The sequence below is a fragment of the Benincasa hispida genome, chromosome 11 (genome assembly GCF_027475165.1).
Source record: "Benincasa hispida cultivar pf3 chromosome 11, pf3_genome.v1.1, whole genome shotgun sequence".
In the NCBI taxonomy this organism is placed as follows: Eukaryota; Viridiplantae; Streptophyta; class Magnoliopsida; order Cucurbitales; family Cucurbitaceae; genus Benincasa; species Benincasa hispida.
The window spans coordinates 71,953,616-71,981,507 of record NC_143488.1 but is presented as its reverse complement, the minus strand read 5'-3'; the positions used below and the strand labels follow the sequence as shown (position 1 = coordinate 71,981,507).

At 39.6% G+C, this 27,892-nt stretch overlaps 1 protein-coding gene and 1 non-coding gene across 2 annotated transcripts; both read left to right on the top strand.

Moving 5' to 3' along the window:
- The first annotated feature begins 22,881 nt into the window (after nt 1-22,881).
- On the top strand, nt 22,882-22,987 carry LOC150032869 (small nucleolar RNA R71). Its single transcript, XR_016524946.1, has one exon. It is a non-coding gene; the product is annotated as a small nucleolar RNA R71 (small nucleolar RNA).
- A 4,074-nt stretch (nt 22,988-27,061) lies between these two features.
- On the top strand, nt 27,062-27,588 carry LOC150032868 (uncharacterized). Its single transcript, XM_090307061.1, has 2 exons — nt 27,062-27,277; nt 27,415-27,588. The coding sequence occupies exons 1-2, from the start codon at nt 27,062-27,064 to the stop codon at nt 27,586-27,588; spliced, it is 390 nt and encodes a 129-aa protein (XP_090163187.1).
- Nucleotides 27,589-27,892: the final 304 nt, after the last annotated feature.

Below are 27,892 nucleotides of genomic sequence, written 5' to 3'. Positions count from 1 at the left end.
TTATAACCTAAAATGAAGGGTTACACTTACACAGAATTGTTAAGGACGTTAATAAATTTTGGACCGAACAATGGTGACTATTAGTTACAGTTACAAGGAGTTGTTTCTGTCAAATGGTTGAGAATGTCTCATTTCAGTGAAAGGGCACTTGATCACCCTTTGGTGACTTTTGTCCTGCCTCACTGAAGCATCATCGTAAAACAGATGTCACTTAGGGTACACTAGACTATTTTGCTAAAACTTGATTGGTTTTCTAAAAGTAGTTTAATGCAAGTAGACTTAATTTGTTCATTTTTAGAAATTTAAATGGCTATCGCGACACTAAGTTTACTTGCCCCTAACAAATTAACTGGCAAAAATTACACTAGTTGGAAAACGCCATAAATACGATTTTAATCATCGATGACTTACATTTCGTCCTGATGGAAGAGTGTCCTCCCATTCCAGCTTCTACTGCTCCTTGAAATGTTGGAAAGCATATGAGTTATGGACAAGGTCAAACGAGAAGGCCCGAGAGTATATCTTGTCAAGCCTTAACGAAGTCTTGGCCAAGAAGCATGAGCCCATATTCACTGCACGTGAGATCATGGAGTTCCTGAAGGGAATGTTCAGACAACCGTCCGTACAGCTCAGGCACGATGCTCTCAAGTACATCTTCAATTCATGTATGCAAGAAGAGTCATCTGTTTGGGAATATGTTCTTAACATAATGATCTACTTCAATGTGGCAGAGATGAATGGGTCAAGAATCGACGAGGCCAACCAGGTTAGCATCATACTGGAATCTTTACCAGAAAGCTTCCTGCACTTCCGTAATAATGTTTTTCTGAACAAGATTGACTACAATCTGACTACCTTGTTTAATGAGCTGCAGACTTTCCAATCCTTGTTGAAAAGCAAAGAGAAGAGGAGTGAAGCAAATATTGCTTCATCATCTAAAAAGTTCCATAAAGATTTGACCTCTAGAACTAAGTTTGCACCTTCTTCCTTCGGCATAAAAAAGTGGAAGAAGAAGAAGAAGGGTGGAAAGGGGAAGATTGCTACTAACCCAGGAGTTGCTGCTCAAAAGGGTAGACAACCAGTGAAGGTTAACAAGGGAAAGTGTTTCCATTGTAACTAAGATGGACACTGGAAGAGGAACTGTCCTAGATATTTGGCAGAAAAGAAGAAGGCCAAACAAGGTAAATGTGATTTACTTGTTTTATTATTTAGTGGAGAATGATGATTCTGGTTGGATTATTGACTCTAAGGTCACTAACCATGTTTGTTCTTCATTTCAAGGAATTAGTTCCTGGCGGCAACTTGATGCTGGTCAAATGACGATGCGAGTTAGAACCAGGCATGTCGTCTTAACTGTGGTAGTGGGAGGTCTCCGATTATCTTTACAGAATAAATTTCTCATTTTGAATGATGTATTTGTAGTTCTTGATTTAAAAAGGAACTTAGTTTTTGTAAAGTGTCTTTTGGAACGTAACTATCAATAAAAATTTTCTTATAATAAAGTTTTTTTTTAACTAAGAATCATGTTGATATATGTTCTGCTAAGCTGGAAAACAATTTGTATGTGCTAAGGTTGTTAGCAACAAATGCCCTCCATAACATAGAGATGTTTAAAATTGTCGTAACTCAATATAAACGACTTAGAATTTCTCCTAAGGAAAATGCCCAATTTTGGCACCTAAGATTAGGACACATTAATCTCAATAGGATCGAGAGGTTGGTGAAGAATGGACTTCTAAGCGAGTTAGAAGAAAATTCTTTACCTGTGTGTGAGTATGCTTTGAAGGCAAGATGACTAAAAGGCCTTTTACTGGAAAAGGTCATAGGGCCAAAGAACCTCTAGAGCTAGTGCATTCAGACCTTTGTGGTCCAATGAATGTAAGAGCTAGGAGAGGTTATGAATATTTCATCACTTTCACTGATGATTATTCAAGGTATGGGTACGTTTATTTAATGTAACAAATGTATGAGTCTTTTGAAAAGTTCAAAGAATTCAAGGCTGAAGTTAAAAATGCATTAAATAGAACGATTAAAACACTTCGCTGTGATCGAGGTGGAGAGTTTATGGATTTAACATTCCAGAACTATTTGATAGAACATGGAATAGTATCCCAACTCTCAGCACTTGATACACCTCAGCAAAATGGTGTATCAGAGAGAAGAAATCGAACCCTGTTAGACATGGTTCGGTCTATGATGAGTTACGCTTCCTTACCTGACTCGTTTTGGGGTTATGTAATGGAGATTGCAGCATATTCCTAGACTACGTTCCCTCTAAGAGTGTTGCCAAAACACCTCTGGACTTATGGAGTAGTCCTAAAGCTAGTTTAGTCATTTCATAATCTGAAGTTGCCCAACATATGTGCTTCAGGCCAATCCTAAGAAACTAGAACTACGTTCAAGGTTATGCCTATTTGTAGGCTACCCCAAGGGAACGAAAGCTGGTTATTTCTTTGATCCTAAGAAAACCAAGCATTTGTATCGACAAATGCTAACTTTCTTAAGGAAGACCACATAAGAGAGTACATATCCAGAAATAAAATCATGTTGAATGAGATTTCCAAAGAAACTATTAAATCTTCAACAAGAGTTGTTGAAGAGCCTATTACCTCAACAAGAGTTGTTGAAGTAGGTTCATCTAGTAGGCAAAATCCACCTCAAGTGTTGATGGAACCTTGACGTAATGGGAGGGTTATGAACCCACCTATTCGCTATATGGGTTTAACTAAAATCCTAGCTATGGTAGCTAATGGCGAGGTTGAGGATCCATTGTCTTATAAGAAGGCAATGGAGGATGTTAATAGAGATGAATGGATCAAAGCCATAGATCTCGAAATGGAGTCTATGTACTTCAATTCAGTATGGGATCTTGAAGATCAACCTAATGGGGTTAAACCTATAGGTTGTAAATAGATCTACAAGAGGAAATAAGGTGTTGATGGGAAGGTGCAAACCTTCAAGACTAGACTGGTGGCAAAGGGTTACACCCAGGTAGAGGGAGTTGACTATGAGGAGACTTTCTCACCTATTGTCATGCTGAAGTCTATCCATTGCCTCATATTATGACTATGAGATATGGTAAACGGATGTCAAGACTGCTTTTTTGAATGGCAATCCTGAGGAGACCATTTATATGGTGCGGCCCGAGGGATTCATAATCCAAGATCAAGAGCAAAAGGTTTGCAAGCTTAACGGTCCATTTATGGACTGAAACAGGCATCTCGATCTTGGAATATAAGGTTTGATACTATGATAAAATCTTATGGCTTTGATCAAAATGTTGATGAGCCTTGTGTCTACAAGAAAATCATCAACAATTTACTAGTTTTTTTAGTGTTGTATATAGATGATATCCTATTCATTGGGATTGATGTAGGTTTACTGACTACACTTAAGAACTGGCTAGTGATAACTTGTAGAAATACAAGTTATTTATGCCATTTTATCTAGATATTGCGGCCAAAAGTTAGTAATTATGCGTCAATTGTATGAAAATTAACTTAGTATCACAATAATTATAAATGTTTGCAATTACACCCACTAACAACAAAAAGATGGAGGATAAGCCAAATTTTACTCTGTTTTGCAGGAGACCAAGTCACCGCTTGCACTCAAGGCTCATGAGAAACTAATCAACGCATCTCTACCACATTGCGCTCGTCGATCAACCTTGAAGAAACAATTATCGAGGTAACGGCACAATGCGATAGTCGGTCCAGAGCTATGCTTCGACCACATGCGGTAATAAAAATAAACACCGCATGCGAACCTATGATCGAAAGATGCAACCGAGCAATGCGAAAGAGGAGGATTGAGACACGTGTACAACTAACAGTTGTGGAAATTGATGGTCTGATTGCATAACAGAAAGAATAATATCCCTTCATTTATAAAATTACCATAACCATCAAGTGGGGACCACATGGCCGGAGTCAAAGAATCTGCTCCTATAAATACCCCAGAAAATTCAGAGAAAATTATGGTATTAGATACTGGGCTAAGTGATGTAAGCTTTTAGAGAGAAAAAGGCTGAGCTGAGTGCTGAAAAGAAGAAATCCGGGAAGAGAAGGGGATAAGGCCAAGAGGTAAATCTCAGATCCGACCAGCTGTATACTCGATCGAAGCTCTGTGTAGAGGCCCCTGCTACCGGTGGAGTAAGCTTGAGAGGGAAGCTCTTCCTGCCATCAAAACCATCTTATCCAACAAGCAGATCTCCATTGAATCTGTGCCAAGACATTGGCATCGGATTGTATTTGTTCTATTTCTCTTTCATTGTATTCCATATTTTCTTTATCTCTTCATTCACACATCATGTATCAAACACTTAGTAGATATATTAAATGTTTCGATAGATTTAGTTTACCATTTTCTGTCTATTTCTGTTCATCCATTAGTCACTTTCTTTATGATGTTTTCTTAATCCCTTGATGAGTAATATGAATCACTGAGAACTTAATATGTATTAAAGTTATAAAATACGTTTAGCTAAAGCAAGCTAGACGACATCTTCACCTGTGAGAGCAGAAGTGAAGATGTCATTCTGATTTATCGAGAGAAGGTCAGAAGAGTGCGTTAACTAAAGCAAGTAATACTTCCAGACATGGAAGTAACCTTGCGTTCATTACGTTAGACTCTGTTTCACTATAGACATGTGGGAAACGCGGCCGATCACTGAGAGGTGTATGCCAAGAGAAGAGCGGAACAGTATTTGTACCTTCAATTCAATTAAGAACTTGCGTTATTTGTAATACTTATCCTTCTCTTTCTAATCTGTTCACAAGACTTGTCGTCGCATCCCACGTCTTTGCACAATCTTCACAGCCAGCCTTAATCCTAGTATCTTGCACATAAAGCCTGTATCTTGTAACATGTAGCTTAGGTTTATTGTATTTTTATGTTTTATCGCATTTTTATCGCTTTCCTTTATTTTACTGTAATTTACATACTGTACACACCTTTTATAAAGAATTAAAAACCTAGTCGCATATACCATGAACATACCGCAATAACCGGTACCATTCCCCGTGTTCGACCTCGGATCATACCAAGAAACTTGTAGTGGAATTACACTTGGTTCCATCGTAAGGAAACTTGTGACAACATAGGGCATACTACTTGAGCAATCCCTAATTAACGCATAAATAATAGTAGTATCGCATCATCATGAGCATTGAATATCATATATATAAATCACAGTACAGCTAGCGACCCAATTCCAAATGAAAGATCTGGGAGAGGCTCAACTTGTTCTGGGTATTCAGATCTTTCGAGATCGAAACAACAAAACGCTACACTGTCTCAGGCATCGTATATTGACAAGATGCTTGTCAAGTATTTGATGTAGAACTCCAAGAGGGGCTTATTGCCTTTCAAGCACAGAATTACATTGTCTAGGGAACCGTGTCCTAAGACACCTTAAGAGGTTGAGGACATGAGACAAATCCCCTATGCATCTGTTGTGGGAAGTTTGATGTATGCGATGTTATGTACTAGACTTAACATCTGCGATGCAATAGGGATAGTTAGTAGATATCAGTCTAATCCAGGATTAGATCACTGGATAGCCGTTAAGAATATCCTTAAGTATCTACAGAGAACGATGAACTACATGTTTGTGTATGGTTCTAAGGATTTGATCCATACGGGATACACATACTCTGATTTTCAGACTGATAGTGATTCTAGGAAATCCACACCAGGATCAGTATTCACTCTTAACGAAGGGGCAGTAGTATGGCAAAGCACCAAGCAGGGTTGTATCGCGGACTCCACCATGGAGGCTGAGCATGTAGCGGCTTGTGAAGCTACTAAGAAGGTCTTTTTGTTCATGAAATTTCTAATTGATCTGGAAGTTGTTCCAGACATATCAAAGCCCATCACACTTTATTGTGATAATAATGGTGCTGTGACTAATTCCCGAAAGCCTAGAAGTCATAAACGCGGCAAGCACATAAAGCAGAAGTATCATCTCATCCGAGAGATTGTGCACGAGGAGACGTGATTGTCATGAAGATAGCTCCGGAGCACAACGTTGCTGATCCGTTTATAAAGGCCCTCACTACTACAGTGTTTGATAGTCACCTGTAGAGTATGGGTCTATGGGACAGACCACGGCTGGACTAGGGAAAATGGGATATCTTGTACTGGTCGTGTTATGCCCTAGTTTATTGGTGTACTTGTATTTTATTATCTTGTACACTCCACTAGCTTTAGGACAAGTGGGAGATTGTTGGGGTTGATGAGAGATCATGTTTTGAAGAGAGATCCTTGAGGGGAAGCGGATCGTCCAAATTCCATTTTTATTGAAAACTAAATTTACAGTAAACATACAAGATATTCATTCAAAATATTATATCATGCTTGAACAAGAAAAGGATTCAAGATACATTACCCTTGAAGTACTTTTCTTCTTGTAATTCCCTCGAACAGTCACGAGCCTCGAACTCAGTAACTTCTTGAAGACCTTCTAGAACTTTACAAACTAAATAGATCGAACACTACCACAATGAGCCTTTGGTATTCTCAGGGTAAGAACCCAGGAGTGGTAGGCTCTGACTATTTTGGTTAAGACGGATTTGTTTGAGTTTGGAGGAAGAAGAAGATTGAACCACATAGAACAATTCTGCAAAATTCAATCGTATACCCAAGTATTAAGGAAGAAAAGAACTATTTTCTTTTTATTTCTTTTGCCACAAAAATGAATAACCACCCACTAAGGTGGTTGGAGAGAAGATAGGATAGTTATTACTAAAAAATAATAAAATAATATAAATAAATATGATAACTAACTTATCATATTATATTTATATTAAACTATATGTTATGTCAAATATAACATACAACCTATAGTTTTAATATTGTATCATATATATATAAACTATTGTTTTTTTTCTTTATTTTATGACATTTAATATAAATCACACTTATATTAAATTTAACAACTATGAATCACATTCATAGAAATTACATTTGAATCTCATTCAAATATTTATTTCCTCCAATTAAACTATAATGTATCAAACACATTATAAAAATTGTATCATATATAATTGAAACAATTTAACTATATCATATATAATTAAATTTCTCTTATTAATTTGAACAATTCAAATTAACCCAAAAACTGATTCTCAAGTAAATCATTTTGAGCTACCAAAGGGATCTTATGGACCTGTAGCTTGAAGCTCTAACGATACATAAATAATTAATTAAACACTTTAATTACATTATCCATCATCCGTTAATTGTCGGGCACTCTACTAAAGACCGACAACTGCACTTTTCACACTACAGATATACTTCTGTGTCCATTGGATATAACCAATTAATAGTACGATGACCCTTCACAAATTGCTCGTAAGTATAGCTAGGCCAAATTACCGTTTTGCCCCTGTAGTTACATCTAACTTCTTAAGTACCATCGATTCCTCTAATGAAAAATAGATCATAGTCCCACTATGACTAAACCCCTCTTGGGTCAGGAGAGGGTGTGGCGCCACATTGTTCAAGATCTGGAATCAGCCCTTAAGGGAGCCATTTATCTACTTACCCCTACTTGAGGAAATGAGTGAATTCCATCTTGTGTAGATGTGTTCCCAACTCCCTAATAAGACGAATCCCCAAAATGGTAGGCCTGTTGAGTCGATGATCTGACCACTCTCACCCATACAAATCAAAGGACTGCCCTCATAAGCAGGAGTTCACAACTCACTCAGGATTAAGGTCATATTACCTATGGTTATCCTGGTGAAATGAAAGTCTCTATTATGAACAGTGTTATATAATGAGACTAAACATTTCGTGGTCTGGTCTTATACAAACTCCATGAAGGAAATCGAATATGAGGATTTCCATGAGCAGCGAAATGATTGTTCTAAATTTCATTCTATATGAACATACCCAATTACAATCAAGAAACAGAAACATACTGGCTATGCACAAAACGAAATTACAACATGCATTTTACTACGATCAAGGGAAAGAATTATACATACCTTTGAAGACTCATCTTCAAACACCCTCGATCATGAATGCTCGAACAATCTCCAAGACTACAATCACGAATGCTCAAACACTACGACCGCAACACAGCATGATCACAGCGACCACGAACACAACGATCTCCAAGATCACGAACACAGCGAACAGCCTCCAAAAAACCTCGACTATGTCGAGTTGAGTATGACACCACCACAATGGCTACCTTGGTATTCTCGGTATGAGAATCTAGAAGTGTAAGCTATGAGTGGACTTCGTTAGACGACGAGAATGGAGGAAGAACAATCGTCTAAACGATTGAGCAAGTGGGAGATGACAAGTTCGATCGTATAGATGATGCCCAATAGTTTAACAAATGCACTGCGATCGTTTAGCAAAAGCTACACGATCATTTAGCTATCGGCCAACTGATTGAACTATCGTATAGAGTCATTCCACGATCATCTAGTCTCTCTTCAGCTATCGTTTAGTGAATTTAATCCACTTGACAGCATATGCGTGAGATCTTTCCAAGAATAGAAATTCTCACAACTACTAAAATTAGGAAAACATTTTTCCTTTTATCTCACTATTACCATAAATCTATCAATAACCACCCACTCAATTGGTTATTAAAGAAAAATATATAATTATCCAATATAAATATATATGATAACCAACTTACCATACTATATTTATAACCTATAGTTTTAATATTTCATCTTATAAAACATATAACCATAGCTCTTTTTCTATTTCATGGTACTTAATGTAAATCTCATTTACATTAATCCTCCACTTGATGTATCTCATACATCACCCTGATCATATCGTATATAATCGAATTACCACTTTTCAATTTGAACATTTCAAATCAACACCAAGAACTGATTATGAACTTGAATCCATTGAGCTACCAAGGGGACCTTATGAACCTGTAGCTCGAAGCTCCAACGGTACATGAATAACTGACTAAACTCTTAAGTCACGGGATCCACCATCCGTTAACTACCAGGCACTCCACTAAAGACCGATAGTTGAACTCTCCTTACTATAGATATATTATATGTCCATATCAACCAATAAATAGTGGAATAACCCTTCACAGATCGCTCTTAAGTACAGTTAGGCCAATAACCGTTATGCCCCTGTAGTTAAAACTAACTCCTTAAGTACCACTGATCCCTCTAATGAACATAAGTCATAGTCCTACTATGACTGAATCCTCTCTTCCAAAGAGAAGTTTTCGCCACTATGTTCAAACCTCGGAACCAGCCCTTAAGGGAGAAATCTATCTACTTACCCCTACTTTGGGGAATGAGTGAATTCCCTCTTGTGTAATTGAGTTGCCAGCTCCCAAATCAGACAAGTCCCGAAAAAGGTAGGCATGTTGAGTTGGCAATCTGGTCACTTTCACCCATACTAATCAAAGGACTGTCCTCAAAGGCAGAAGTTCCCAAAACACTCAGGATTGAGGTTATGTCACCCATGGTCGTTTAGGTGAGATGTAAGTCTCCAGTATCAACGGCATTATATAAAGAAACTAGGACACGCTCACTCGCATATCTCCACATGAATGGTCAGGATCTACCATCTGTAGTAGTTCACAACACTTGCAAACCTCTACAAAGTGGGTCGTATCGTAGTATCACCAAGATCAGGTATCCCTTCTTAATCCTTATACTACAGACCTATTTAGGTCATCACTTAAGGCATGATCCACTTGTATATCTCATATACATGCTTAAGTTTACATACAATAACCATGGAGCTTTGTATATTGGATATGAGTAGATGCCAGATAAAATAACTCTTATTTTATTCATAACAATGTGTATATATTACAAGATAAATATATGTACAATATAAACTAGGGCATACCCTAGTATCATCTCCCACTTGCCCTAGACAAGATGTCACATGTCCCGCAAACCCAGACTCTCCAAGTGACCCTCAAACACTTTAGCCGTGAGAGCCTTTGTAAAAGGATCAACAATGTTGTGCTCTGACGCGATCTTCGTGACAAGCACATCACCGCGATGCACAATCTCCCTGATTAAGTGGTATTTTCGTTCGACATGCTTGCCTCAACAATGATCCGAGGCTCCTTCGAATTTTCCACAGCCCCGCTGTTATCACAATAAAGAGTGATCGACAAATCCATATTTGGAACAACTTCCAAATCTGTAAGGAATTTCCTCAACCGAATAGCCTCTTTAGCTGCTTCACAAACGGCTACGTATTCGGCTTCCATAGTGGAGTTCGCGATGCATCCTTGCTTGATGCTTCGCCACACTATAGCCCCTCCATTCAGAGTGAACATGGACCTTGATAATTGATGAAAATACAAGTTATTAAAGCTCAAATTATTAAAACAATGGGAGAAAGCTATGGTAAAATAGGCAATATTAGGATTGAATGCGCCATACTAAAAGAAAATTGTGATCGCTAATGCTCATCGCATAAAAGTAGTTAAATTGCGTTATTCTGTGCAGGTACAATGCGATGGCGCACTTGAGTTTGCGATCCAGGGGCACAATGCGATGGCACGTTTAAATTTGCAATCCAAGGGTATCTCAAAGATGATCGCGTGATGACTTTACATAAAGGCGGTAGCCTAATGTAATGAAACATGATGGGACGTAAAGCTGATAACTGTCAAATCAGAAATACAGTTGACGACCATACCATTGCAAATACATTGAACTTCTGATGACTATCAGATGGCGCAACAGGGTATGGAAATTAATGCTGTCTATCCACATAATCATTAGTTAGAAGAACTACTTTACCTAGCAGTCTATAAATACCCAATGTTACCAAACCAAAGAGCGCGCGAGAAGGTGAGGCGAAGTCGGAGGAAGGGAATTTTTGCAGAGGTCGAGAGACTGTCAGAAACAGCATGGAAGAGAGACACCAAAACCTTGCGAGAGCAAGAGTTAACAACTTAGGAAAGAATTGAAGTGATAAGAGTAGTGTAAAAAGCCAGAGGAAGCAAGACATTGCTTATCTGGCTTGATGCTTCTTACACCATTTATTGTTTTGTACTCAAACACTTTATTTGCAAATATGGAAACTTCATTTCAATTTATGTTCAGTCTCTTCATACCATTGAGTAACTAAATTTGTGAATGGGTTGAGAAGTACTTAGCTAGCATGACTTAAGCTATGCACTTTATGCGATCATCTTGTCTTATGTATGCTTCATTCATCATTTGGAGTACTTGAGAGAGTAGTCTAAAGACAGAATCTAGGCTTGAGAGAGTTGGATTAGATCGTATAAGCAAGAGTAGAGACTTAGAAATAAGTTCTATCTGCTACATTCCATACACATCGCATGTATCCTAGAAATAGGAAATGTGGCCTTATGCATTGAGAAATGTAGTGCTTAATATTTGTGTATAGCCTGATCGCATGACTTGTACAATATCTTAAGAAATGCTAGCAAAACCTCTTCTCAACCCCTTCATCGCGTACTTGTCACAACACCACCCTTTCATTGTTCCACATTTAATTCCATTGCATTAGAAAATCTAAGTTAAATCAAGATACTTTTTAATCACCATCACGATAGGATCAAAGAGTCTGCCGCATATCTATTTAATAATCCCTGCGTTCGATCTTGGACTTACCAAGACCCTAAGAAGGCTTATACTTGGGCTTTGTTAGGAAAACTTGAATGATCATCGCATCCACACATCCTTTCATCGCATGATAAATCAACGCATCAAGTTTTTGGCACCGTTGCTGGGGATTACGGTATAGATTGCGCTAACATCAAACCTCTTTGATCTTTGCAGCTTTCGACCTTTAAAGTATTTCCATTCCACTTGTGAAGGAAGAAGCAAGGGTCGTATGAGCGAAGAACATACTCTTAAGCTCAAGTACGACCCAGAGATCGAAAGAACTTTTCACAAAAAGTAGAGAAACAGACGTAAACGGCAAGGAAGTGTTCATAGAATGGTTGAACAACCTGAAGAACGAGTAGTGAATGAAAACAATATGATGGCAAATCCCATCCTACTAGAAAATGTTCGCAACAGACCCATCCGGCACTATGCATCACCAAACTTATACGATTTCTCCCCAGGAATCATGAGACCAGCATTAGATGGATCAAGGTTCGAGATGAGCCAGTAATGTTACAAATGATACAAACAGAAAGACAGTTCGGAGGACAGCGTGGTGAAGATCCGCACGCCCATCTACGAAGCTTCATTGAAATTTGCAACACTTTTGTGTTCCCTAATATTTCCCCAGAAGAGGTTCAACTCACGTTATTTTCATTTTCACTATGCGATAAAGCAAGAAATGGGCATACTCTCTTGAACCAGAAGAGATAACATCATGGGAGCAAGTTGTGGAGAAGTTCATGAAGAAATATTTCCCTCCCACAGAAAATGCCAGAAGAAGGAAATTGATCACCAATTTTGAACAAGAAGAAGATGAATCGCTCAATGATGCATGAGCGACATTCAAAAGACTAGTACGCGATTGCCCACACAACGGATTGCCGTATTGCCTCCAAATGGAGATTTTCTATCATGGACTCAACTCTGCATCGCAGATAGCTGCCAATGCGGCTGCAGCAGGAGGTCTTCTGGACAAAACATATGATGAAGCAAAAAATATTCTTGATCGTATCTCGAAAAACCACGAACATTGGTAAGAAAGCGATCAAAGAACAAAGCCCTGAAAAGGTAATTCGAGTAATGGTGCCATCGCATCATTACAAAATAAGATGAATGCGATGATAAACTTGTTGCAAGGCATCACAATAAACAATTCAGGAACTTGAAATGGGCAATTCAATGTGATAGAGCAAACAAGCACCAGCTATGTAGTATGTGAAGAATCGCATTCTTTTAAAGAATGCCCACGAAATCCTCAATCAGTTTACTTTGTCAAAAACAATCCTTTTTCAAACACTTACAACCCGGAGTGGCGAAATCACCCTAATTTTTCTTGGAAGAATAACCAACAGCAAGGCAGTCAACGTGTGGCTCGGAGAGAGGGACCACCAGGGTTTTTCCATAGAACTAATGGACAACAGCAAGCTAGCAGCTCTCAAACACCATCCCCATCATCCTTGGAAAACTTGTTGAAGCAATACATCGTAAAGAATGAAACAGTCCTTCAAAATCAAGCTACATCCATCTGCAATTTGGAAATTCAAATGGAATAAATTGCAGGAGAGCTAAAGAATAGACCCCAATGGACATTGCCTAGCTCAACTGAGCTTCCACACAATCTAAGGAATATAGGGAAAGAACACTGCCAAGAAGTCATTCTAAGGAGTGGAAAGGTGGCGACAGAAGTTAGAAAGGAGCCTCGCAAGACCGAGTCAAATGAGCAACATGCGATTGAATCAAAGAAGCCTCTATCGTAGACTGAATCAAAGGAGTCTGAAACTAAGGAACCAGAAGATGCGATCACCTCTAAGCCTCTAGACCATGAAACATTAAAAGTTCAGCTACCTCCATTTCTTCAAATACTGAAAAAGAAACATAACGATGAAGGCCAGTATCAGCGTTTCTTAGAAATATTGAAACAATTGCACATCAATATTCCATTCATAGAAGCGATAGAGCAGATGCTGGTGTATGTGATGCTTGATTTTATGATGTGGATTATGGATGATATGCGATGATGAGATTGCGTTGAGCACTCAAGTTTCCTCAGCGGAATCCAAGTGTAAACTCCACTGAGTTTTCTGGTAAGTCCAGGGTCGAACTCAGGGAATTGTGAAAACAGGTTGCGTTGGTAATTTTTAGGATAATTTTGTGGTAACCAAATAAATAAATAGTTGTTGGGTTGTTGTTGATTGCATTAATGAAAAATAAAAAAATGTGGCGGAGTTTGAAAAGAGTTGGTGAACGGAAGATACGATGAGTATGCGGTGAACGGGTTGAGAAGGGTTTTGGCTAACACTTCCTAGGATGTGTTCATGCTTTGCGATCATGCAACATGCATACAATAGTAAACCATCTCTCGATGCGAATGCTACGACTTCTACTGATAGAACGCATGTGATATATGCGATAAGTCTATAGAACCTACACATAAGCCTCTATTCTCAATTATGCGACGGAAGAATAACACACACACAAATAAGGCAACCACATGATATCATTCCTATCTCTAGGATGCATGCAAAGCAGATTGGCAAACAGAGTTTATCTCTAAGTCCCTATCTCTTGTTTATGCAATTCGAATCTTGATCTCTCGAGTCTAGATTCTAACCTAGCTCTCTCGAGTCTTAGGTTCTTTCTTTAGACTCTCTCTCGAGTAGCTCTAAAAGGGTATTTGGCATAGCATAACACAAGATAATCGCAAGCAATGTACTCTCATGTTAGCTTAGTTCTTTTACACCTATTCAACTAGTTTAGCTACTCATACATACTAGGAGAATGAACAGATGTAGAATAAGAACTTCCATTGTATAAATGTAGAGATGAAGTACAAAACAACAATGCATGAATAGAATAAAGAGCCTAGTAGCAATCTCTTGCTGCCCAGGCTGTTACACTATTTTTTTACTCGTGTTCAAAAGATAATCTCGATCTCGCGAGAGTCGGCCCACTCTCTTCTTCTACGCCTCGAGGTCTCTTTTGAGTTTCCCTGAGCGATCTCTGGCGCCACCACTCTTCTCTTGCTCCGCCTTGAAATGAAAGGAAAGTTATGAACAAAAACGTGTGATCCGAACGTATGAATGTTTGAACTGGCTGAACGGTGAACCCCTTTTCTGAAGGATGCCCTTGGTATTTATAGAACATTCAGGGTGAATGGCGGCTTTTCTCTCATGATTGCACAAATGGGATGGCTTTAATTCTGATTGATGTGCCGAATATTTGTCACCAAAAAGCTGAATGTACTTATTATCGTTAGTGGCTGTCAACTTAATTCGGATTCGACTATCGTCAGCTTTCTGTCCCATCGTGGTTAATTAGCCTTTCACCCAGATACGCCCACTATGTTGCGCCGACCAAGTTGTAGCAATCCTTCTCAAGCAAATGTTTGCGAACACGATCACCGCAAAGCCTTGCGGTGATGCTGCGCTTAACTAATGATGTCATATGATCGCAATTTCCGCCTTGCGTCATCGCATATTCTGCACTAAAATACAAAAATTAACTGTTCTAATGTGATGAACGCATGCGATCACAATATTATGAATCTGATGCTTTTTGGACGCAATTTAACATGTTTTATCAATGCAAGCTAGCATTGTTTAAGAACTTAGCACTATGATAACGTGCATTTCTGCCTGTTATCACACCCCTAAATTTAAACAATGCTTGTCCTCAAGCATAAGCTAAAGATTTCTTTTAGCAAATCGACCACAATGTTCTATTTCCTAGATTTCTCAAGAATGCTTCGTTCAAATCCTATATACAAAAATTTCCATAAGTCTTATTCAAGTCCCTAAAAATGTTTCTAAGACCTAGGGACTGCAAGTTTAACCTTCAAAAAAACTTTACTAATTTCTGGAACATCGCATGATTTATTTCAAAAAGAAAATTTTCCACTGGGGTGTCAAATGCCTTGCCTTCGTTTTGGCTTGCCCCCACGTGTGTCATGCAAACATCCAACTACGAGCAATGCGCTCTTTCTCAGACTAAACTCATACCTACTTGGCAGCGGAGTTGCGGTCATTTATTTATGCGTTGATCCTGGTGACTTACTTTCGTTTTGGCTTGCCCCCACGTGTATCATGTGGACATCCAACTACGGGTAAGTGCCTTTCACAACTTAACTCTTACCAACATGGGTTTCCCATTGCGTTGACAGTGGAGTTGTTATTCTAAAAAAAAACTTAAATCTTTTTTTTTCTTAGAATAACAAGGTCGAAAGTGAATACCACACCCCCAAATTTAAAATGTGGCAATGTCCTCATTGCCAAAAGATTGAGATAAGGCATGCGATGTTCTTGGAAAGCTTCGTAAAGAAAGTTTGAAAGAAAGCTAGCAAACCCCTAACTTTTTGAAATATTTTATGAGGTGACTATCTTAAGATTAAGTTAACTCTAGTCTATACGAAAGAAATAGAAGCATATTTTTCATCATTGAAATCATACTTGGCAAAGAAATAGCATGCAGTGACTCACTAAATTTATCCATGTCAAATGATTGCGGTAATCAAAGAGGATGCGGTGATAAAACTTTAAAACTAAGATGCGATGCGATAGCACAAAATTTGAAATAAAGGTAAGGAAGAATACACCCCCAAATTTGCGCTGTCGTTCGCATTGTGTATTAACGCATCCATCTTTGCGGCGAGCTTTCTTCTTTGGATTGCGGTGACGAAGTAAGATAAGTGGTTCTTCGCGTAACATCTCCACAATCCAGTGCCTCGATCGTTGCAAGAAAAATAGAGAGAGGGTCAAATTATTTTAAACAAAATAAAATTCGTTATCGCAATCTCCCCCCCCCCCCCCCCATCCCACCCCTCTTTTTCTTTCGTTTTTTAAATAAGAATAGATAACGCTGAAAAGAAACAGTGTAATGAAAATTCAGAATAGTAGAGAAAAGTTGAAGATTCCATGCTTCCCAAAACTTGCGTCCCTGATGGATTGTGATCATTTGATAATGCAGGGACCACCTACTTCCTTCTTTATTCAAAGTTCCTTTAGTTCCATGGAGTCAACTTGGCGATGCCAGCCTTTTACATGATATGCCTTTACTCGCTGCCCATTAACTTTGAATATGTTGGTTCTGTCATCATTTGATAATTCCACCGTGCCATGCGGAAATACTTGTCTAACTATGAATGGTCCGAACCAACGTGACTTTAGTTTTCCTGGGAAGAGCCACAGACGTGAGTTGAAGAGTAAGACCCTCTGCCCGACTTGGAGGTTTCTGCCGCATATGTGTTTGTCATGCCAGCGCTTGGTGCGCTCTTTGTAAATCTTCGCGTTTTCATATGCCTTAATCCTCCATTCTTCTAGCTCGACCAGTTGCATTTTTCGCGTGTCTCCTGCTTTCTTCAAATCAAAGTTCAGCTTCTTTACCACCCACAGTGCCTTATATTCTAGCTCCAAAGGTAAATGACACATTTTACCAAATACCAACGCATATGGGGACATACCTATTGGTGTTTTAAATGCAGTCTGGTATGCCCACAACGCATCGTCAAGCTTTGTTGCCCAATCTTTTCGCGAAGGCCTTACTACCTTTTTAAGTATCAGCTTAATTTCTCGATTGACACCTCAGCCTGACCATTCGTCTACGGATGGTATGCGGTGGCCACTTTGTGGAGAATGTTGTATTTGCACAGCAGCTCCTTAACAGTATGATTGACAAAGTGTGACCCCTCATCACTTATGATGAGTGCCAAAACGAGTGAAAATGTTCTTCTTTAGGAATTGAGAGACTACCACCCCATCGCTTGCAGTGCACACCACTGCCTCTACTCACTTGGATACATAATCGACGGCTAATAAAATATAATGCTTACAATTCGAGGGAGGGAATGGTCCCATAAAATCAATCCCCCATACGTCGAACAATTCAATCTTCAAGATGGTGTTCATTGGCATTGCATGTTTCCATGAAATGTTACCGGTGCGCTGGCACCGATCACACTTCATTATGTAGTCAGTTGTATCCTTAAATAATGTAGGCCAAAAGAATCCACTCTGTAAAACTTTAGCCGCGGTGCGCTGTCCTCCAAAGTGCCCACCATATGGTGAGTCATGAAATTGCCATAATATGCGTTGTTGAGCAACATTTGGTACGCATAATCACAAAATCTGGTCTGCCCCTCTTTTATACAGATTTGGCTCATCCCAATAATAATGTCTGCATTCATGTTTGAGCTTCCTCTGTTGGTGGTAGGTGTAATCTTCAAGAATGTGCATACAAATCAGATAATTGACTATGTCTGCATACTAAGGAAATTCTTCAATATGGAACAGCTGCTCATCTGGAAACACCGCACTCACCTCAGACTCATTGCGGTCAACCTTAGGATTTTTCAGTCTAAACAAGTGATCCGCAACTTGGTTCTCTGTCCCCTTCTGGTCAATTATTTCTATGTCAAATTCTTGAAGGAGGAGAACCCATCTGATCAATCTCGACTTTGCGTCCTTCTTTGTCATTAAGTACTTGATTGTTGAATGATCAGTATGGATGAGTACCTTTGTTCCCAATAGATATGTGATGCTTGTTTTTATGAAGTGGAAATGTGGATACTATGCGTTGGAATTGCGTTGTGTACTCAAGTTTCCCCAACGGAATTCAAGTGTAAATTCCTCTGGTTTTCCTGGTAAGTCCAGGGTCGAACACAGAGACTTGTGAAAATAGATTGCGTTGGTAATTTTTATAAAGACTTTGCGGTAACTGGATAAATAATAAAGTGTTGAGTTTGTTGTTTACATTGATGAAAAGTAAATAAATGCAGCGGAGTTTGAAAAGAGTTGGTAAATGGGAGATTCGATGAATGTAGTAAACGGGTTGAGAAGGGTTTCGGCTAACACTCCCTAGAATGTGTTTGTGCTATGCGATCATGCAACATGCATACAATAGTAAACCACCTCTCGGTGCGAATACCATGGCTTCTAAAGCTAGAACGCATGCAATGTACGTGAAAAGGTGTCTATAGGGCCTACACATAAGCCTCTAATACTTGCCTATGCGATGATACACCTAATCCTAGGATACATGCGATGTAAGTTGACAAACAGAGCTTATCTCTAAGTCCCTATCTCTTGTTTATGCAAGTCTAATCTTGCTCTTTCGAGTCCAGATGCTAACCTAGCTCTCTCGAGATATTAGGTTCTTTCTTTAGCTTCTCTCTCGAGTAACTCTAAAGGGTATTTTGCACAACATAAAACAAGACAATCGCAAGCAAAGAACTTCCTAGGTCATGTTAGCTTAGTTCTTCTCAACCCATTCGACTAGTTTAGCTATTCATGCATATTAAGAGAGTGAACAGATGTAGAAATAGAACTTCTATTGTATAAGTATGAAGATGAAGTATAGAATAACAATGCAAGTATAGAAACATAGTCTATACTTGTGCTCAAAACATAGTCTCGCTCTTGCGAAAGTCGACTCGCTCTCTGCCCTTATGCCCCAAGGTTCTCTCTCGAGTTGCCCTGAGCGATCTCCGGTGCCACCACTCTTCTCTTGCTCCGCCTTAAAATGGAAAGGAAACTATGAATAGAAGCGTGAACTAAACAGTGAACTAATCAACTAGTTAACCCCTTCTCTAAAGAATGCCCTTGGTATTTATAGACCATCCATGGTGAAAGGCGGCTTCTCTCTCCTGGTTGTACAGATGGGACAACTTTAATTCCTAATTAATGCGTCGAATAATTATCACTGATAAAGCTGAATGTACTTTGTGACCGTTATCGGCTGTCAACTTAATTTGGATTCGACTGTCATCAGCTTGCTGTCCCATCGCTCTTAATTGGCCTTTCACCCAGATGCGCCCACCATGTTGCGCTGACCAAGTTGTGGAGATCCTTCTTGGGTGAATGTTTGCAACACGAACAATGCAAAGCCTTGCAGTGAAGTTGCACTCAACCAATGAATTCCTATGATCGCAATATCTGCATTGCGTTAATGCATATTCTGCACAAAAATACAAAAATCAATTGTTCTAATGCGCTGAATGCATGCGACTGCAATATCATGAAAACGATGCTTAATGGATGCAAGTTAACATATTTCATGAACGTAATCCAACATTGTTTAAGAACTTAGCACTATGATAACATGCATTTCTGCCTGTTATCAATATGCCCGAAATTTTTCCAATGCAGAAATTACAGCAAGAAGCTCTTTTTCTATGGTGGTATAATTTTTCTGAGCAGGATTTAATGTTTTACTCGCATATGCGATGGGATGCGAGATTGTTTTTCTCTTATATGCCAAAGCTACTCCCATCGCATATCCGCTTGCATCGCACATTATTTCAAAAGGCAATGTCCAATTAGGTGCAATTAATACGGGTGTAATAATCTGTGCATTCTTCAAAACTCGAAATGCATTGAGACAATTGTTGTCAAAATCAAATTTTCTGTCAGCCTCTAACAACGCACTCAATGGTCGCGCTATTTTGGAAAAATCTTTGACAAAGTGTTTGTAGAATCCAGCGTGCCCCAAGAAGCTTCGTATAGCCTTCACGCTTGTTAGAGGTGGAAGTTTTTCAATTGCTTTGATTTTTGCTTTGTCCACATCTAATCCATCTCGGGAAACCTTGTGCCCCAACACTATGCCCTCTTTTACCATGAAATGGCATTTTTCCCAGTTAAGCACCAGATTCGTCTCTTCACATCTCTTCAGTATCTTGTCTAAGTTGGCTAGACAAACTTCATAGGTGTTCTCATAAACAAAAAAGTCGTCCATAAAGATTTCAACAGAGTCCTCGAGATAATCTGAAAAGATGGCCATCATGCACCTTTGGAACATTTTAACGCATTGCAGAGGCCAAACGGCATGCGGCGAAAAGCAAAGGTCCCATATGGGCAGGTGAATGTGGTCTTGTCTTGGTCTTCTGGAGCTACCATAATCTTGTTGTACCCGGCATAACCATCCAGAAAGCAATAAAAGTCATTTCTAGCTAAATGGTCTAGCATTTGGTCAATGAATGGCAAAGGAAATTATCTTTCTTTGTGGCCACATTCATCTTGCAGTAATCCATGCAAATGTGCCATTCAGTGACGGTCCTTTGCAGTATTAATTCATTGTTTTCATTCGGGACTACCATTATGCTGCCCTTTTTGGGTACACACTGCACGGGGCTGACCCATGTGCTATCTGCTATAGGATAGTTAATGCCTGCATCTAACCATTTAATGATCTCCTTTTTAACGACCTTTTTCATCGCAGGGTTAAGTCTGCACTGATATTCGATCGTTGCTTTTTGGTCCTCTTCAAGACGAATGCGGTGCATGCAGTACGCTGGACTAATTCCTCTAATGTCGCCAATCGTCCAACCAATTGCTCGCACAAGTTTTCTTAGAATGCTCATCAACGCATTCTCCTGGTCTTCGTTGAGCTTAGAGAAAATGATAACTGGCAGCTTCTCATTCTGCCCCAAAAATACGTACTTTAAATGGGACGGTAGGGTCTTTAATTCCAGTATTAGTGGTTCTACTAGGGATGGTTGTGTTGTTTTTTTTCTTCTTTTTCTGTTGGCTCTTCTTCTTGGTTTGATATCATCTCTTCTTCCTTGCTTGTTTTTGTTATGATCACATTACAGGCAGCAACGGATGTGCTGGCATCCTCTTCTTCATTCTCTTCATCAAACTTTTCTTCTTCAAACGAATTCTGGTCATCATCTGAGTCATGCAGGTCTTCTTCATCCGAAAACTTCATGGCACGAATTATGTTGAATTTGAGCTTCTGTCCATTGATGCTCAAAGTGATTTCCCCTTTATGCACACCAATCTGAGCACGACCTGTTGATAAAAATGGTCGCCCCAGAATGATGGGCACATCTTTGTCGGCCTTGTAGTCCAAAATGATGAAGTCGGCTGGTAGGATAAATTTATAAATAGTTATCAGCACGTTCTTCACCTTTCCCTCTGGATGCACCAGAGATCTATCGGCCAGTTGGAAAGTCATCGTTGTAGGCACAAGTTGCCCCACATTCAATTGCCTAAAGATCGACAGAGGCATCAAATTTATGTTGGCTCTCAGGTCACACAAGGCTTGCGCGATGTACAATCCTCCTATGGAGCAAGGAATAATAAAGCTCCCAGCATCGCTTCGGTGGAATGATTGATTTTGAACTCTGTGTTAATGCCACCCTGGCAAACTTACCAGTTCCCCTCTTCTTGGTTACCATATTCTTTAGAAACTTTGCATAGGCAGGCATTTCCTCGATCGCTTCACTGAATGGAATATTAATATGTAATTATTTTAACATAGACTGAAAGCATTGGTATTGTACCTCTTCGTTCTTTTTCTTCCTTAATCTCTGCGCAAAGAGGGTAACTGCACTTTCACGGTCCCCGTCTCAATTTCCTTTGAGGTCGATGTAGCCTCTGGTTCTACTACTTCTTTTTCTCTTGCTTCTTCTTGCATCACTGCAACTTCAGATTCTACCGTAATGGGAGCTGTCCGACTAAGCTGCTTCCTTTCTCCCTCCACAGTCTTCCCATTTCGCAATATCACAACCTGACATTGCTCTTTACCTGATCCCCCCAAGTTGCGTGGGAGTTCTATTAAACTCGGCAGAGCCCCTTGCAGTCTACTCTTCAGTTCACTCGCAATCTGGCCCATCTGTAATTTTAGATTGCAGATGGACGTAGCCTGACTTTGAAGCATAGTTTCATTTTTCTCTATGTATTGCTTCAATAGGCTTTCCAAGGAAGAGGATTGCGGTGGTTGTGAGCTACTTGCTTGATTGCTCGTTTGACCGTTGTTGCGTGGGAAGAATCCTGGTGGCCCTTCTTTCTGCACCACGGGTTGGAAATTCTGTTGTTGATTCTTCCAAGCAAAATTGGGGTGATTTCTCCACCCGGGGTTGTAGGTATTCAAAAAGGGATTATTTTTTACAAAGTAAACGGATTGTGGATTTTGCGGGCAATTTTCCATCGCGTGCCCATCACCGAAAGTCGCACACCTTGCGATGTTTTGACTGATTGCGTTGATTTGCCCATTTTGCTATATTGGCCTGCTGATCGCAATTCCCTGTATTAAGTTCATTATTGCAAGAATCTGATTTTGTAATGAAGCAATAGAACCATTACTTTCGTCATTGTCTTTGATTCTCAATCTCTTGTCACTCTCTCTCCAATCCTTGTGGTTCTTAGAGATGTGATCCAAGATATTCTTTGCCTCGTCATATGTTTTATCAAGTAGACCGCCAGTGGCTGCCGCATTGGCAACAGTCTGCGAAGAGAAATTCAAACCATGATAAAAAATTTCCATCTGAAGGCAGTTTGGCAAACCATTTAGTGGACAATCCTTGACCAACCTTTTAAATCTCGCCCAGGCATCGCTGAGCATTCGTCCATGTCTTGTTCAAAATTTGTAATTAGTTTCCTTCGTTTGGAATTCTCAATAGGTGGAAAGTATTTCTTCATAAACTTCTCCACGACATGTTCCCATGAAGTGATCTCTCCTGGTTCGAGAGAATACGCCCATTTCCTAGCCTGATCACAGAGAGAAAATGGGAACAAAGTTAGTCGAACTTATTCGGCAGAGATGTTCAGGAACACAAAAGTATTGTAGATTTCAATAAAGCTTCAAAGGTGGGCATGCGAGTCCTCGCCATACCTTTTTTCGAATTGTCCTGCAGTCTGGATCATTTGCAGCATCACCGATTTCATTTCAAATCGGCTTCCGTTGAAGGCAGGCCTTATGATTCCTAGAGACAAATCATAGAGGTTTGGCAATGCATAGTCCCTGAGCGATCTCTGGTACCACCACTCTTCTCTTGCTCCGCCTTAAAATGAAAGGAAAGCAATGAACAAAAATCGTGCGATCCGAACGCATGAATGTTTGAACTGGTGGAATGGTGAACCCCTTTTCTGAAGGATACCCTTGGTATTTACAGAACATCCAGGGTGAATGGTGGCTTCTCTCTCATGATTGCACAGATGGGACGACTTTAATCCTGATTGATGCGTCAAATATTTGTCACCAAAAAGCTGAATGTACTTATTATCGTTAGCAGCTATCAACTTAATTCGGATTTGATTGTCGTCAGCTTTCTATCCTATCGCGATTAATTAGCCTTTCACACAGATGCGCCCACCATGTTGCGCTGACCAAGTTGCGGCAATCCTTCTCGAGCAAATGTTTACAAACACGATCACCACAAACCCTTGCGGTGATGTTGCGCTCAACCAATGATGTCCCATGATCGCAATTTCTGCCTTGCGTTATCGCATATTCTGCACTAAAATACAAAAATCAACTGTTTTAATGCGATGAACGCATGCGATCACGATATTATGAATCTGATGCTTTTTGGATGCAATTTAACATGTTTTATCAATGCATGCCAGCATTGTTTAAGAACTTAGCACTATGATAACGTGCATTTCTGCCCGTTATCAGTATGCGAAATTTTTAAAGGACATTGTCTCGAAGAAAAGAAGCATAGGAAGATTCGCCACGGTGGCATTGACACAAGAATCCAACACTATAATCCCACCAAAGATGTGCGACCCAGGCAGTTTCACAATACCTTGCTCAATATGAGGGATCTATATTGGTCAAGCATTATGCGATCTTAGGGCAAGCATAAATTTAATGCCCCTTTCAATCTTCAAAAGATTGATTGGGGGATAGCTAACACCCACAACGGTGACTCTTCAACTTGTCGATAGATCCTTGGTGCACCCTAAAGGGAAATTAAAGGATGTCTTGGTAACAATAGACACATTCATTCTACCTGCAAACTTAATTATCTTAGATTATGAGGTGGATAAAGATGTTCCAATAATATTAGGACGACCATTCGTGTCTACTGGTCATGCTCAAATAGATGTGTACAAAGGAGAAATCACAATGAGCGTCAATAGAAAGAAGCTTAAGTTCAATATTATCAAGGCAATGAAATTCCCAGATGATGAAGGCTTATCAGATTTTGATGATGAACACACTTATGCTGAAAATTGGGAGTCCGAGGAAGAAAATGAAGAAAGAGAGGACGTGACGGCATCCATAAAGACTTGCCATGCGATAACAGAGTTATTGAAGAATGAGGAAATGTTGAATTTAGATGAAGAAAGGAAAACACAGAAGCCCTCTTTGGAGCAATAACCTACACTAGAACTAAAAAAATCTACCAACCCACTTGAAATATGTATTTCTCAGCCAGAATGAAACTTTACCAGTCATCGTATCCTCTACGTTACCTGAAGAAAAAGAAACTGCGCTGCTTAGTGTTCTAAAGAAATATATTAGAGCAATCGGATGGACGCTTGTAGACATCAGAGGTATTAGCCCAACGTATTGCATGCATCGAATCCGGCTTGAAGAAAATCAGAAAGGCTCAATAGATCCTCAATGTAAACTGAACCCTACGATGAAAGAGGTTGTCAAAAAAGAAATCATCAAATGGTTAGATGCCGACATTATCTACCCTATCGCAGATAGCACGTGAGTCAGCCTTGTGCAGTGTGTTCCCAAAAAGGGTAGGATGACTGTAGTTCCTAACGCAAAAAACGAATTGATCCTCATGAGGACTGTCACGGGTTGGTGGATTTGTATAGACTATAGGAAACTCAACGCGGCGACAAACATAGATCATTTCCCCTTGCCTTTCATTGATCAAATGCTCGACCGATTAGCGGGGAATGATTATTTCTGCTTCCTTGATGGGTACGCAGGTTATAACCAAATTATGATCACACCAGAGGATCAAGAAAATTCCACGTTCACATGTCCTTATGGAATGTTCGCCTTTTGTCGCATGTCCTTTGGTTTATGCAATGCTCCCAGTATGTTTCAAAGATGTATGATGGCGATCTTCTCCGAGTACCTTGAAGACTCGGTTGAAATCTTTATGGTTGATTTCTCAATCTATGGGCAAACATATGAAATCTGTCTACAAAACCTGGAAACAATACCGAAAAGATGTGAAGAAAATAATCTGGTGTTGAACTGGGAAAAGTTCCATTTTATCGTCAAAGAAGGAATTGTGCTCAGGCACAAGATTTCAAGGAATGGGTTAGAGGTGGACAAAGAAAAAATTGAAGCTATAGAAAAACTTCCACCTCCAGCAAATGTGAAAGCTTTAAGGAGTTTCCTAGGATACGCGGGGTTTTATAGAAGGTTTGTGAGGGATTTTTCCAAAATCGCTCGACCATTGAATGTGTGTTGGAAGCTAATAGACCCTTTGATTTTGATTCACACTGCCTCACAGCATTCAAAACACTAAAGAACGCATTGACTACCACGCCAATTCTGATCGCACCCGATTGAGCAAAGAAATTCGAACTGATGTGCGATGCCAGTGGATATGCGATGGGCGCAGTCTTGACACAAAAAGAAAAGACAATGTTACACCCCATTGCATATTCTAGCAGAACATTAAACACCACACAGGCTAATTACACCACCATCGAGAAGGAACTTTTAGTGATGATTTTTGCAATTGAAAAATTCAGACCTTACTTGTTGGGGTCAAAATTGAATGTCCACACAGACCACTCTGCGATAAGATATTTGATGACCAAAAAAGATGCAAAGCCTAGACTAATCCGATGGTTTCTCTTACTCCAAGAATTTAATATGGAAATAATCGATCGAAAGGGAACAGAGAACTAGGTCGCTGACCATTTATCGCCATAAGAGAATCCAGAAGTGGATCACATCCAGTCAGAGATGAATGCTTCATTTCCTGATGAGCAGTTGCTTAAGATTGAAGAACTACCCTAGTATGCAGATATTGTCAACTTCTTGGTTTATAAGAAATTCCATGAAAACTACACATCCCATCAAAAGAAAAGGATCATTAATGAATGCAAATTTTACTACTGGGACGATCCAAATCTCTACAAGAGGGAACTAGACCAGATATTGAGACTCTGTGTTTCAGAAAGTGCTTTCCATCGCATATTGTTTCAATGTCATGAATCACCCTATGGAGGGCATTTCGATGGACAGCGCACGCAGCAAAAGTTTTGCAATGTGGGTATTACTGGCCCACACTATTACTCCATGAAATGCGATAAGTGCCAACGCACTGGAAGCATTTCAGAGAAAAATGCGATGCCAATGAACATCATTTTGGAGGTGGAGCTATTGATGTGGGAATAGATTTCATGGGACCATTTCCATTGTCAAATGGTCATAAATACATTCTATTGGCTGTCGACTATGTTTCCAAATGGATTGAAGTTGTTTCATGTGTTGCAAACGACACGGCAATAGTCTCTAAGTTCTTACAGAAAAACATCTTCACTCGTTTTGGCATCCCATGTGCCATAATAAGTGACGAAGGGACCCACTTTGTGAATCGCATTGTTAGTAAACTATTGATCAAATATAATGTCCATCATAAGATCGCCACCACATATCACCCCCAAACAAACGAACAAGCAAAGGTTTCTAACAGAGAAATCAAGTCAATCTTAGAGAAGGTGGTGAACCCATCGCGGAAGGATTGGGCCATGAAACTGGATGATGCCTTGTGGCCATATCAGATTGCTTATAAGGCACCAATAGGCATGTCTCCATATGCGTTGGTATTTGGAAGGGCCTGTCATCTGCCATTGGAACTGGAATATAAGGCGATGTGGGCAGTTAAGAAACTTAACTTTGATCTTAAGGTTGTAGGAGAAGAGAGAAAACTTCAACTACTAGAGATGGACAAGTGGAAATTACAAGTATATGAGAATTCCAAAATTTAAAAAGAACGCACCAACCAATGGCATGATAAGCGTCTTTGCAAGAAAAAACTCAAGACAGGTCAAAGGGTACTACTATTAAACTCTGGCTGTGTCTCTTTCCTGGAAAACTGAAGTCACGTTGGTCCGGGCCTTTCATAATCAAGGAAGTATTCCTGCATGGAGCGGTGGAATTGACCAACGAAGATGGGACCAACGCATTTAAAGTGAATGGACAAAGAATAAAGATGTATCATGGAGGAGATTTCCAATGCGAGAAAACCTCCATTGACTTGGGTAAGCCAGAATAAAGAAGAAACACTCAATCCCTGTGATGATAAGCAGCATATTTACTACTCTTTATGATTGTCAACTCTTTTTTTTCATACTTCTTTCTATCTTTTTGATTTCATCATTTTGATCACATTAAACAAATGCAATGGAGTAGTGCGATGGCTTTAAAACACGTGATCGTTTGAGCTTACGATCAGCCCATCGCAATTACAATATTAGCCCATCACAAGAAACAGCTAAAAATAACTTCAGCCTATCTACGACAAAACCTGAAACAACCTCACCAGTGCCGACTCGAAGAGTCATCTCTCCCTGTGGCAA

What these genes read in the sequence shown, in the direction of transcription:
- LOC150032868 (XM_090307061.1), top strand. Translation starts at nt 27,062, where the DNA reads ATGAAACTGGATGATGCCTTGTGGCCATATCAGATTGCTTATAAGGCA. An exon ending in TGGACAAGTGGAAATTACAA is followed by an intron (nt 27,278 to 27,414) that starts GTATATGAGAAT and finishes GGAAAACTGAAG; the next exon opens with TCACGTTGGTCCGGGCCTTT.